At 42.3% G+C, this 12,560-nt stretch overlaps 1 protein-coding gene across 5 annotated transcripts in view; it reads right to left on the bottom strand.

Moving 5' to 3' along the window:
* Nucleotides 1–8,770: 8,770 nt before the first annotated feature.
* The window catches only part of SIDT1 (SID1 transmembrane family member 1), an 88,087-nt gene continuing 84,297 nt past the window's right edge, over nucleotides 8,771–12,560 (bottom strand). For 3 of the 5 annotated variants that reach the window (XM_074363686.1, XM_074363677.1, XM_074363695.1), the window contains 2 exons: nucleotides 12,292–12,405; nucleotides 8,771–10,942 (listed from right to left, as the gene is read on the bottom strand). In XM_074363686.1, the coding sequence (XP_074219787.1) occupies nucleotides 10,880–10,942; nucleotides 12,292–12,405 (177 nt within the window). In that variant the 3' untranslated portion in view covers nucleotides 8,771–10,879. Of the gene's footprint in view, nucleotides 10,943–10,964; nucleotides 11,826–12,291; nucleotides 12,406–12,560 lie in introns of those variants that run through there. The other 2 variants (XM_074363683.1, XM_074363694.1) reach the window with 2 other exon arrangements.

Below are 12,560 nucleotides of genomic sequence, written 5' to 3'. Positions count from 1 at the left end.
AGCAGAGGAAAAAGCAAACATAGGACAGAGAAAATAAACAAATCCAAAAGTTGATTTTTGAAAAAGATTAAAAAGGAAACAAAAGAGCTCCTAGAAAGACTGATCAGGACAAAAGAAGAAAATATAAATTATCAATAAAATGAATGGAAAAGGGGACATCACAAAAGATTATCAAAAATTAAAATCATAAAAGATTACTTACAACTTTATGCCAATATTACTGACAATTTAAATGAAATGGACAAAATTCTTGAAAAATACAATTTACCAAAATGAACACAAGAAAAAACAGAAAATCTTTATACTCCTATACCTGTTAGCCAAGTTGAATCTACAATTAAAAACCTTCTTACCACGTATTGTATAATTCCATTTCTATGAAATGTTCAGAATAGGCAAACCTAAAGAGACAGAAAGTGGATTTGCAGTTGCCTAGGGTTGGGGAGTTTCAGAGAAAGTGAGGAGTGACTGTGAATGTTTATGGGGTTTTTTGAGGAGTGATGAAATGTTCTAAAATTGATTGTGATGATGGTTGAACATCTCTGTGAATACACTAAAGACTGTTGAATTGTACACTTTAAATGGGTGAATTTCATGGTATGTGAATTATATCTCAATAAAGCTGTTTTGTTTTTTAAAGACCTTCCCATAAAAAAAAAAACCCTCAAGGTTTTAGTGGGAAATTCCTCTAAATATTAAAGGAAAAAGTAATACCAATCTGCCCAAACTTATGAGAAACAGGGGTCATTTCCATGTTTTAGGAAGTTAACATAACCTTGATACTAAATCTGTCACAACATTATACTAAAAGAAAATTATAGCCCAATATCCCTAATAAACATGCATGTTAAAATTCTAAACAAAATGTCAGCAAATTGAATTTAGTGATATAGGAAAAGAATAGTACATCATGACCAAATGGGGTTTATTTCACGAGTGCAAAATTGTTTCAACATTTTAAAATCAATTTATGCAATTCATTGTATTAAGAGAATAAAGGCAAAAAAATATAACTCAGACAGTTGCTAAAATTCAGCATCTATTTATGGTCAAAACTCTAAACAAAAGAGAAAGAGAAGGGACCATCTGCAATGTGATAAAGCATATCTCCAGAAAAAAAACCAAGAAACAAACTATAGCTAACATCATACTTAATAATTTCCCCCTGAAGTTGGGATCAAGACAAAGATAATCATTATCACCCATCTACTCAACATTTTATTGGTGTTCTCAGCCAGTGCATTACCAAGGAATAAAACTACTTACCAAAATTTAAAATATTGCTTGGAGAAATTAAGGGAGACCCCCCCAAAATGCAGAAATGATACTATGTCATTAAGATGACAATTCTCCTCAAGTTTTTTTTTTTTTGCAGATTCATGCAATTGCCACTGCAATCACTGCAGGGATTTTTTTTTTTTTGGATAGAAATGGACAACCTGATCCTAAAATTTATATAATATTTAATATAAATATAATATTTAAAATATACATTTATATTATATACATGTAAAAGTCCTATAGTCTAGCCTATCTTAAGAAGACAAAGTTAAAAGACCTAAAAGGACCAGATTTCAAAAATTGCTCTAGTAGGGTAGATCTTAAAAGTCCTCATCACAAGAAAAAAATATTTTGTAACTATGTATGGTGACAGATGTTGACTAGACTTACTGTGGTAATCACTTCACAACACACACAAATATCAAACCATTATGTTGTGCACCTGAAACTAATATAATGTCATATGTCAATTATACCTCATATTTTTTTAAACTACCATAAAGCTCTAATAATTAAAACAGTGTATTACTGGCACAAGCATAGACAATAGACCCATGGAAGGGAACAGAAATTTCAGAAATAGATTATACACATATAGTAAACCTGACTGATGACAAAGGTGCCAGTGCCATTTCAGTGAGTATCTTTTGACGGTCTTTTCAATTATTAGGGCTGGAGCAATTGGATATCAGTATAGTAAGAGAAAAAAGCCCTAGACCCCCCTGCCTCACACCACATACAGAAATTAATTTGAGTTGGATCATAGACCTAAATGTAAAAGGTAAAACACTAACACTTCTAGAGCAGTGGTTCTTAAAGTGTAGCCCTGGAGCGCTCCGAGACCCATTTAGGGGACCTGTGACATCGAAATATACTAAGATATGGCATGCCTGTATACTGTGTTGACATGTGCACTGATGGCGCAAAAGGAACGGTGGGTAAAACTGCTGGGACTTTAGGCAGTGGCATGACAACTGTGCTAACAATCACTGTATTTTTAATAATCATAAACTCACAGTAAAAAAAAAAGGCAGTTTTGCTTTAGAATCTCCTTGATGAAGCACAAGTTAATAATTTCATTAAATCTTCACTCTTGAGTACACTTCCTTTTAATATTCTTTTGAAACATCAAATTAGTATTGCATGAGCATATGGAAAGCAAACGTAAAGCACTTCCACTGCAAACTGGAGGATGGTGGTTTTCATAAGGAAAAGCACTAGCGCTGAATTGCAGAATGAAATCGTGGCTTCCTTTATGGGCTACTATTATTAGCTGAGAAAATGACCACAACCTGTGGTTATTCAGACTTGGTATCTGGCGGACATTTTCTCACAAAGTAAGTGGAATGAGCCCTTCACTGTATCCACTATAGTGAGCTTGACAGGTTCCCATTAAGACCTCTCTGATGAGATAAGTAGTGATATAAATGAATAATATGTGTAGATATATATTTAAAGTTAGTGATTATATAATTACATGTGTGAATGTTTGAAAGATTTGCACAATTTAGTGAACCAATATTTTCCAAGTGACCAAGGCATGCTGCTACAAAACCATGCAGGGGTGAAAAGATCCATTCAAAATGAAAGACAGACCAATGGATTTTAACATTACAAAACATGAAAAATTCACTGATATAGTTTTAAATAATCGTTGGGAAAGTACCATTTGTTGACTGTTGGTATAGTATCTGTCTCAGCGTGGTGGAATGAAACCACTCCCAGCCACCAGGAACAAAGATGGTTCAGCCATGCATGGGAGTTGTAGACTCTGCCTGATCTACTGGACCAGCAAAGATCACTTTGAGAGCAGCTTTGGAGGACTTTTTGACTCTTGACAGTTTTTTTGAGTCTCTGAATGTGTTTTAGGAAATTTAAAAAACCACTGTATTCCTGGGCTTTCTCTCCACTGTTGTTTCTGAACTAACGGGCTCCCAATTGAAACCTGACACCTTTGCCAGATGCAATCACTGAATGTATAAAAAGGACTTTGGTCCTTAACCTTATAAACTTAGAAATTTAAGGAAGAGTCCTCATATGAACGCTGCTATTCCAGTTTAGAGAGCCCAAATGATCCAAAGTTGCAATTTTACTGGTTGGCTTTCCTAAAGCACAATAGGTTTCATTGTTACTCAGGTTTATATAACAGACACATACCTTCCGAAGTTTTGAAAAATCTCTTTTTGTTAACATGGTCAATGGTTATATAATTCTAAGCTGTGTGTTTTGCATGTACAGATACAAGCGCCAATAAAAGTTGAATCTTCATTGCAACACTGTCTTCCCTGTTTCAGGTTTTGTTACCTAATTTGTTACTCATTTCTGGCTGTTCATCTAAGTTTCTGAACCTTTCACTTCACCTGGTGAACACTGACTTCTCTAAGTTTCAGTTTCTCCATCTGGGAAATGGGGATAATAGTAATAATACTGACTTCACGGGGCTGGTGGTGGTAAGTATCTCAGGATTAAACATGGAGTGTATATAAAACCTTTGGCAGAATGCCTGATGACAGATGTTTGCTGTTTTAATGATCAGTTCTGCCAACTTTACTCTGGTAGAGGTTGGGAGATGGGAATTGAGGGCAATAGTTTTCAACAGTAAAATCCCAGTAAAAGGACAGCAGGAAGGGGTTGTTGCAATTCCTAAGAATTCCTAACAATTAGGGGGATGTAGCTGTTGTTTGTAGCTGTTGTTTCTTCAAGGATGGATTAAAAGGATCCCCACCCCAACCATCTCGGTCCCCAGATCTCTGTTCTCTGCTGGGATTAAAACCGGGACTTTCATTTTTCTTATGAAAACTTTGAGGTTGTCAGTTCAAATTATCTCTCTTATTTTTCTGATTTCTCCCCTTTTACCTGGAGAGGACACAATATTCTCCTCCTCTGGGCATGACACAGCATGTTGTGAGAGCCCAATAGGTTTAAGCTTCCTGCTAGTTCAAATACCATATTTTCAAATACTGCCCAGCTCAGCAGCCTCAGCTCAGTGGAGCCCAAGTGTCCCTTTCATTTTGCTTTTAGCCATCCTGAAAACAAACAAAATCAAACCCATAAATGCATCACATCAAAAGTTTATCCATCCCCCTCTGGCCCAGTCCTCTTCCCCCACCCTTTTTACAGAGTTCTCACTAAAACAACATGCTCTAGGCTCTTTCCATCCTGTGTGCCACCAACTCCACCATCTGGTGCTTCTCGGGAAGTTAAACAACTTTCTTTTCCTTCCAGTTTACTCTTTAACTTCCATTACTCAAAGAAGTAGCTATTTTCCCCTCCATGTCCCAATTAAGCCTCAGTTTACCTTCTTGTTTAATGCCCTCTTCCAAATTTGTAGTTTCTAGGGATGGTTCAGGCTGAAATCTCATAGTTCTCTTCCCCCAAGGCTTTCATAAAGCCCTTCCGCTTGAACCTGACCTTCAACTGAATCTCAATTCAGTCTTTCAGATTTAGATTTAGATTTCTTGCCTCATCTCAGTTTTCCTTCTTCTGAATGCTCCAGCCACCTAGTTATTACATTGTTCTAGCACTTGAAAGTCAATTTGAAATCCTCTGACGTGGTTGGAGCAATCTTAGCAACAGTCAATTTTCAAATGTACAAATTTCAAAGTTGTACATCCCTGAGAACTGGTACCCTCTCTCTGATACTGAGCAGAGTCCCCTCTGATTATTTTGTTTCTTTGTTTCATTGTGTAGTAGATCTGGAGACCACAAGTGGAAAAAGCCTGCACCTCCCTGCAGAGGTCTCTTCTGGAGACCTTCTAAATATCCTTTCTAGGAATTTGGTTTTGAGAGAGATGCTATGTTGTATCAGTAATGTAGGGCTTCATGTCTGGGGATAAAATTTGCTGATAATTATTTGGACTTTTTTTGTTCTACACCTAACGATAAAATTCTCCTAAGGCCATTCTCTCCTTGGAGCTCTTTGCCTACTTATAATTAACAAATTATTTGTTTTATGTGTATCTTCCCTTTTGGACCACAGACCCCATGACAGAAAACACCCTGTGTGTTTTGCCCATTGCTGTGCCCAGTTCCTCACAGTGTTTGGCCCAAATATTTCTTTTCTTTCTTTCTTTTTTTTTTAAATGGAAATACTGGGGATCGAACCGAGGACTTCATGCAGGCTAAGCACACACTCTACCACTGAGCTATACCCTCCCCACCAAATACTTCTTGATTTACTACTGACTGAAGCAGTATTTCTGATTCTGTGCAAGTGAAAAGAGAAGTGGTGAAGGAGAGGATAGAGGGGAAATGGGCCCCCGAAAAGCAAGTTACTTTATAAAGTGTCCCACGTGGAGAGAGAAGCAGAATAAACCTCAGGCCTGAATTTGTCCTCTTCCTCTAAGGGGCCTGCCTAGATCTGGGTGTGCAGGCTTGCGAAAGGCTCAGATAAGCAGTGTAATAAAAATCATAAAATGCAAATCAACTTTTTTTTGTGTGATGGCAGCATTACAGCACCCTAAAAGAGGGTGCTTTTGAATTATTTTGGATAATCCTCCGTTTAAAGGCCGTAGTGTCCTAATTCACAAAGAACGTCAAGAGTTAGAGGAAATTAGGGGTCCAGGAGCCAGCCACGGTGGGGTTGTATGTCCAGACTTGAAAATCTCTCTGTTCAAATCTCTTGTTTACTAAATCATAACTCTAATCCTGGGACACGAGATGGGAAACCCAGACTTTATCTAGCACGACTAAAATGTGATATGACTTCAAGGCTATTTCGTGGTGGTTAGCTATTTTTCATCTCCGATGAAACAGTAAGTCTTAGGTGACAGGAACTTCAAGGCAATGAAAAAGATGTAGGACAGAGCCAGGGAATTTTAAAAAATTTATTGTTCAGGGAAAATTACGAAAACTTCCAATCTAGACCTATTCAGAAAGAGAGCAGAGCTCTGTTTCCCTAAGACTGGGGAGCAGAAGGTAATTCCACGTGAAGGATGGTCACCAATTAGTACTCTCCGTGCTTCACCAAGAATAGCAAGACCACCCTTCAGGAAACCTCAGGAAGAAATGCAGCCCCCTTACCCTTGGAGTTCATTGGGGTCAAAAAAGTAAAAAAAAAAAAAAAAAAGAGGTGTGTGTGTGTGTGTGTGTGTGTGTGTGTGTGTGTGTGTGTGTGTGTGTGTCTTTTTGCAGAGGAATCCAGTCCAAGGGAAAACTCCACCACTATGGCCTTTAGGAAACTCACTGACGAAAGCTGATTCATAACCCTCGCCACATTCATTTGAATTCATGTGTGCTAAGGCCTGAGATTTAGCAGCCACTTAAACTTGTTGACGATGTTGCCTTAATATCGAGAATACAGTAAAACGTAGTCACGCAAATATATCTTGTCCCCACTGAAACTGTGGGTAATTAGTCAAATCCATTTCACCTGCCTTCACTAATCAAGGTTGTTTTAAAACTTGCCTGTCCTTCGAAGGGCAGTTAGCTTAAACAATAAGATGTTTGCCCAAGTTGTTGTGAACCGGTGGAGTCTAGCTCAGCTGAGCCAAGCATAAGCCGCTTCCAGTTGGAGCTGAGCTGGTTAAGACTAGATGGGACCACGATCCCTCAACTGGGCATGCGCGAGGGTCGGCGCCCTCGGTGACCTTTCCGCGAGCAGAGGCCTGTAGCCTAAGTACCCCTGCGCAGAACCACAATCCCGCACCTTTTCCTGATCGCTGTCCTTACACTCCCCACACCTCAGACCAGCCTGCTTCTTCATCCCCTAGCCCCTGTATACCCTGGTCCATTGCCTTCTGAGAGGAAGATTTGAGATTTGTTTCCCCCCTCTTCTTGCGGGGTTTCCTTGGCGGAATTAACTCCATGCTGCAAACCGCTGCGTCTCAGCGTTTTGGTTGCTGTAAATCAGGCGAAACGAACCTGGTTCCGTAATACGGCCGAAGAAAACAAAAGCGGCTGTAATCTGGGCAGAATAATGGTAAGCAAAGGCTTTACACTGCCTCAGGCAGAGGCCTGTTGTTTCTTTACTCATAACGCTTTTCTTTAGTTTCACCAGAAGACGTTAGAATTACTTCAAAACCGGAGTGACCCTCCCAGACCTTCTCTTCCTGGGACCTGTTTTTGTCCCACAGGTTGAAGTCCCCCTTCATCTAGGCTTTCCCTATAGAACAGCTGGTGATAAGGGTGGTGGTGGCGGCGAGGGGTAGGGGGTGGGCAGGGGAGGCAGGAATGTTTATAAATGGCATCCCCTGGACCGAGGTAGTAATAGCTACTCGAGAGAGAGGAGAAAAATCTAGGTTTTCTTTGAGATTCCCAGGGTAGAGCTGGCAGTAATGAGGTGTAACTGTACATAGCCAGACTTTCCACGTGGCCCCAGCTTTGGTAGTGATTTTTCATCTGTGTTGGAGTAAGAGTAGTGAAATGCAGCAATAAAGGTGGGTAGGGGATGCTGGGGCGGGCGGGGAGGTTTGATAACTCTGGGCAGTTTGTCTGAAGGTGAAGAGGCCTCCCAGCCTCTTCAGGGCCTCCTGTAACTGAGGACAGGAAATTGCACAGCTGGTTTCAATGAAGGGCGCCTAGAGGCATGAGCTGCCAGCTGAGCAGGGAGACCTGCCCTTGCCCAGCAGCTCTGCGGGATTCAAGAGGTGCATGTGAGGATCATCTCTGTGCAGGCACTGCTCCTGGTACTTTGCACATCTCCACCTTTATCACCCTCAAGTAGTGTCATGTAGATGTGGTAGGTGAAGATCAGAGAGTTCCAGCAACTTGCCCAAGGTCACACAGCAAGCAGGTGACTAAAGTCTGACTTAAGAATTTTTCTCGGACTCAACTATTCCTTCTACGAAGAATGTTTATCTTTGTTTTTCCTCCCTCCCTCCCCAAGTTTCAGAGAGACAATCTCCCAGGAGGAGAAACAATTGAGTATTTGTTTTACTGACATGCATTTTGCTACCCCACAGAACATTCTGGTGGCTGCTTGGAGCTACAAAGCAGCAGCTGCCACTTTCTTTGCCCCAGGTGCTGACTTGGTGATTGCCTTCGGTCATGGAAAGTCCCTTCCCCAGATAGACTCTGGTTTTCCACTGGCTTTTGCTGCTGCTAAAATAAAACCGAGCTAATCCCTCAACCCTCCAGCGTTAACAGGTGGGGCTGCCTCTCCCGCATTCATCAGAGGTGCGAAGAGGCCTTTTTTTTTTTTTTTTAATGTGCACCATTTTGCCCCTCTGGCCACCACGTCTCTGTCCGCCAGCTGGACTGCTCTTGTTACTCGGTGCCTCTCTGCCAAGAGCCTCTTCACAGTGGCTATCTTTCTCCGGTTACCCTCCTGCTGCACTTGGCTTTCAGTTCCCTTCTCTTTTGGAGAGTGAAGCCATGAGCACAGACAGAATTCGCACTGCATGTGGCCTGCACTGCATGTGGATGAGGGACCAGGAGTAACTCTGGCTGCCCCTCCACCCGTGGTCCTGTCAGCCCCACAGGTGCAGCTGAACGGCTTCCTTGTGTCCTCCAACCTGGAGTCGGCATTGCAGAAAGAACTTGCAACACGTACATTTAGAACTGATGTTTATAAGAGCAGGGTTGGGTTTTTAGTCCTGCTGCTGAGAACAAAGCTGACCACAATGTGTGAGTTTATAGCACAAGACATTGTCAAAAAGCATCCAGAAAAAAAAAATACAACAGCACAATCCATCCATTTCTACAGGGTCCCCTCCCCATTTCTATGGACATATTTCCCAAACAAGTTACCAAACAGGTAACATGTCCTACAATGTGTTTACTTCAGGCACAGGGCTATTTGCACAGATTTTGTTGTTCAGATTTCCTCTTCCTTTTTTTTTTTTTTTTTGATTTGAAACTTTTATTTAAATTTAAAATTTATTATTATCTAAAAATAAATGAATTAGGTCAAATCAGCGAAAGTTAAACAGGTTCGAAATTTGTGTTAGATGTTAGACTAATGGAACCATTTAATAGGTGGCCTTTATATGGCCTATGGAAGCCAGCAATTTTTAAGGAATGAAGAGTAACAGAAGACCAATTACAAATTTGGGGGCATTCTGGGAAAAAAATCACACGATGTTTCATTGAAAATATCTTTGTTTTTAAAAATCAGGGCAAGTTTGCTATTCAACCTTCCAAAAAGTGTTTTTGAACATTATGCAAATATTTTAGGGAAAGACTAATATATTTTAAAAGAGTGGCTGATAGGTTTCTCTAGTGCAGGGTCAGGAAAGGAGAAGTGACAGGGGACTTCAATTTCACAGGCAAATACATCATGTGTGCACATTTGTACGTCAATTTTCTGATGACATCACCCTGTAGGTAACAAGGGAATCTGGTCAAAACAGGACTTCCTGGGGGCAGAGCTACCAGACAGAGTGGAGTGGGACGCTGAGCTTTTCACATGTACTGGGGAGAGGATGTGAATCAGGTGCAACAAAGAGACAACCCTAAATCAGCCGTGCTCTTTGCAAATGGAGAGGAGGGTGGAATGCATTCCCCCTGAGAGTGACTTCCAGAGAGAACTTCAGGAGCCAGTCTGGAGCCCCCCATCTGCATAAAGCAGCAGAGAGGGGGGCTTGGCCGGTGGTACAGGAGCCCTAGTGCGGTGCCCCTGGTTAGAACACTTATTCCTTCCCCAAGGGTGATGCGGGCACAGAATGAGCTGTTTGGATTGGAGGCACGAGGAAGTGCTTCTGCCTTCGCTGCATCTGCTCCAGAAGCCCCGGCCTTAGGGTGAGGCTTGTTTGCTTGCTGCTAATGTCACCAGTCTCTTAGTGCTGTTGGTCATTTCTCTTGTTCCTCCTGTTGCTGGAAGGGGTTTCTGGTTTCTCCTTCCCTGTAGAGCTCGTTGGTGGACTAACAGGGCCTTCTCAAGAAGGCAGAGCCTGAGTCATGGGGTCAACACACAACGGTGACATGAAGACACCAAGGAACAGGGAAGTGCCCACGCCTTGGTCCCGGAGACAGTTACCCGCCAGGAGTGTGCAGCATGGCCCTGGAGTCAGTCCTCATGTGGTTGGGAACCAGAGGGATGCATACAGCACTCCTGACTCCTGCTGAAGAGGTGACGAGCTGTGCTATAAAACGTCTGTCCCAGGTGGGTAGGGCCTTGGGTCTGTCCTCTACCAGACTGCAAGGAGTCCCATCATCCCAGGACCTTGGAGAAGCGGGCTTGTGTTCTGGGACGTCTAGAGCAGCAGATGTTACAGAGGTGCACAGGGGGCCGGCCCTGAGTTTCTGGGCAGGAAATTGGAGGTACTGGCCTTTCTGGGCAGGGAGGCAGCTGGAGACAAGAGAGCAGCATGGTTCCCCTATGGCTGCAAGTCTCAGGTGAGGGTGGGAGGAGTCCCAGGACAGAGCGCTGACTTTGATGCAGCTTTTGTCCATGTCTGAGTCGTGATGGAAGGGGTGGTGAATGTCTTGGCTCTGCAGGGCTTGCGTCTATCCACAGCCATGGCTTCCCTTCTGCCTCCCTTCTTGCTGGTTTGAGTCGCCCTGCAGCATCTCTCCTCCCTGTGTGAATGTGTACAGAGCTGACCGACAGAGGACCCGTGGAGCATTTGGCAGTGGTTACTTTGCTGCAGTCCCTGTATTTTTCATGAAACAGCACCAAGATCGATCACTCCCACTCCCCGCTCTTAATGCTGGATGCTTAAAAGACAGGGATCTGGTCTCTCCGAACCACATCCAGGTCATCATCCAGGGTTAACAAAACCTGAGAGGAGAGGGGCAGAGAGACAGAGGAACACAGTCGCAGTAAGTCCCTGCTTTCTCTCTCAGACTCACAAGTGCTCTCACTTGATTTTGTGTTTGCTGCAGCTTCCTGCAGTGCCATGCTCTTAACAGGCACTTGCTATAATTATATAGCTCATTTATTAGTTAATTCAAATATTAATCAAGGGTCTATTATGTGATATTCTAGATCAACTATGTTTGGAACAAAAGAGACAAAAATCTTTTACCCTGATGGGGCTTAAATTTGATGGAGGCCTTCAGACATGAAGCAAATGCATGAGCAAAATCTAGTACGTTAGATAGTAATATGTACTAAGGATAAAAATTAAACTGGAGGGACTATAGGAAGTATGGGATGGAGAGAGGTAAAAAAAAAAATTTTGGGGGGTGGCCAGGGACATCTGTCATTTAGAAGGGGACATTTGGGTCAGAGCCTAAAGAGAATGAAATCTTGTTGCATAGAATATTACTGAGTAAGAACAGTACCCTCATCCTCCATTTTATTCCCTGTATCACCACTCTCTCCCCATGGAACTCTAAGCTCGACCTGAGAGAAAGTGCCTATCAAAAAAGCAGAAAGGAATGATTCTCGTAGAGATTGGTTAAACTTCCCAAACTGGCCACTAGGGGGAAGCCCTGCTCCACTCTTGAGGTTACATGGTGGAGACTAAAGCTAAGTGGGCAGTGTGAACCCAGAAGGCCTAGCAAGGATGTTATTTGTTAACTGACCTTGTGTACAGGCACCACGGACTCTTATTTTGGAAAAGTCAAAATTAAGATGAAAGGATGCCAACAATGATCGTCCTGGGTTGTTATAGTGTGCATGGCTTCTGCGAAGGTGTTCGGGCAAAAAAATGGAGGGACTACAGGAGAGAATTGGATGAGTCTGGTTAGAAGGCAACAGAGGCCTGGCTGCTCTCCTGAGCCGCTCCAGGAATGCGTAAACTATTTGTAAGAAATTCAGTGAGACTGGAAGACAGGGAGGAACGTGAGTACAGCACAAGGAGGAATAACCTAATGTTGTTGAAACTGTAGCCAGTGCCAAAAGCGGTTCTGGGGGACCTGGGCATGTGAGTTCTAATCACCAGATCAGTCCAAATACTATGCAACTGAAGGAACATTATCGCTCTGTGTCTTTAAAGTATTGAAGAGTAAGAGGAAAATAAAGATCTAACCAAAGGATACAATGTAAAAAAAAAATCTCTGCATGAATTACAATAAAGAGTTGGAAAGGGAAATTAAAAATTCAAAAGGGATGTAAGGAAGAAGGGAAGAGAAAAAAGAGCACAGGATGTAAAGAGAGGAAATGAAAAGGTTTTATATACTCACCAAGAATGAGAAAAACAGGGCAGTCGCAGAGAGGAAGTGCCAGATGTCATGGTCATCAAAGAAATCCAGCAGGATACACTCGCGGTTCTTCTCCCGGGATTCGGCTGGGGTTCCCTGGAAGAAGGTGAGACAGGATGTGGGGCAGCAGGCCCACAGTTCAACTCTTTAGAAGGCTGAGTATCCGGAAATCTACAAAATTGCTACTAGATGCCTGTGTCAAAACGTTAGCTTCCAATAAAACATACGTCCACACAAAAATTTGTCCACAA

This window comes from Camelus bactrianus, chromosome 1, assembly GCF_048773025.1.
Source record: "Camelus bactrianus isolate YW-2024 breed Bactrian camel chromosome 1, ASM4877302v1, whole genome shotgun sequence".
In the NCBI taxonomy this organism is placed as follows: Eukaryota; Metazoa; Chordata; class Mammalia; order Artiodactyla; family Camelidae; genus Camelus; species Camelus bactrianus.
The sequence above is the reverse complement of the archived record's forward strand: the minus strand, read 5'-3'. Positions and strand labels throughout refer to the sequence as shown.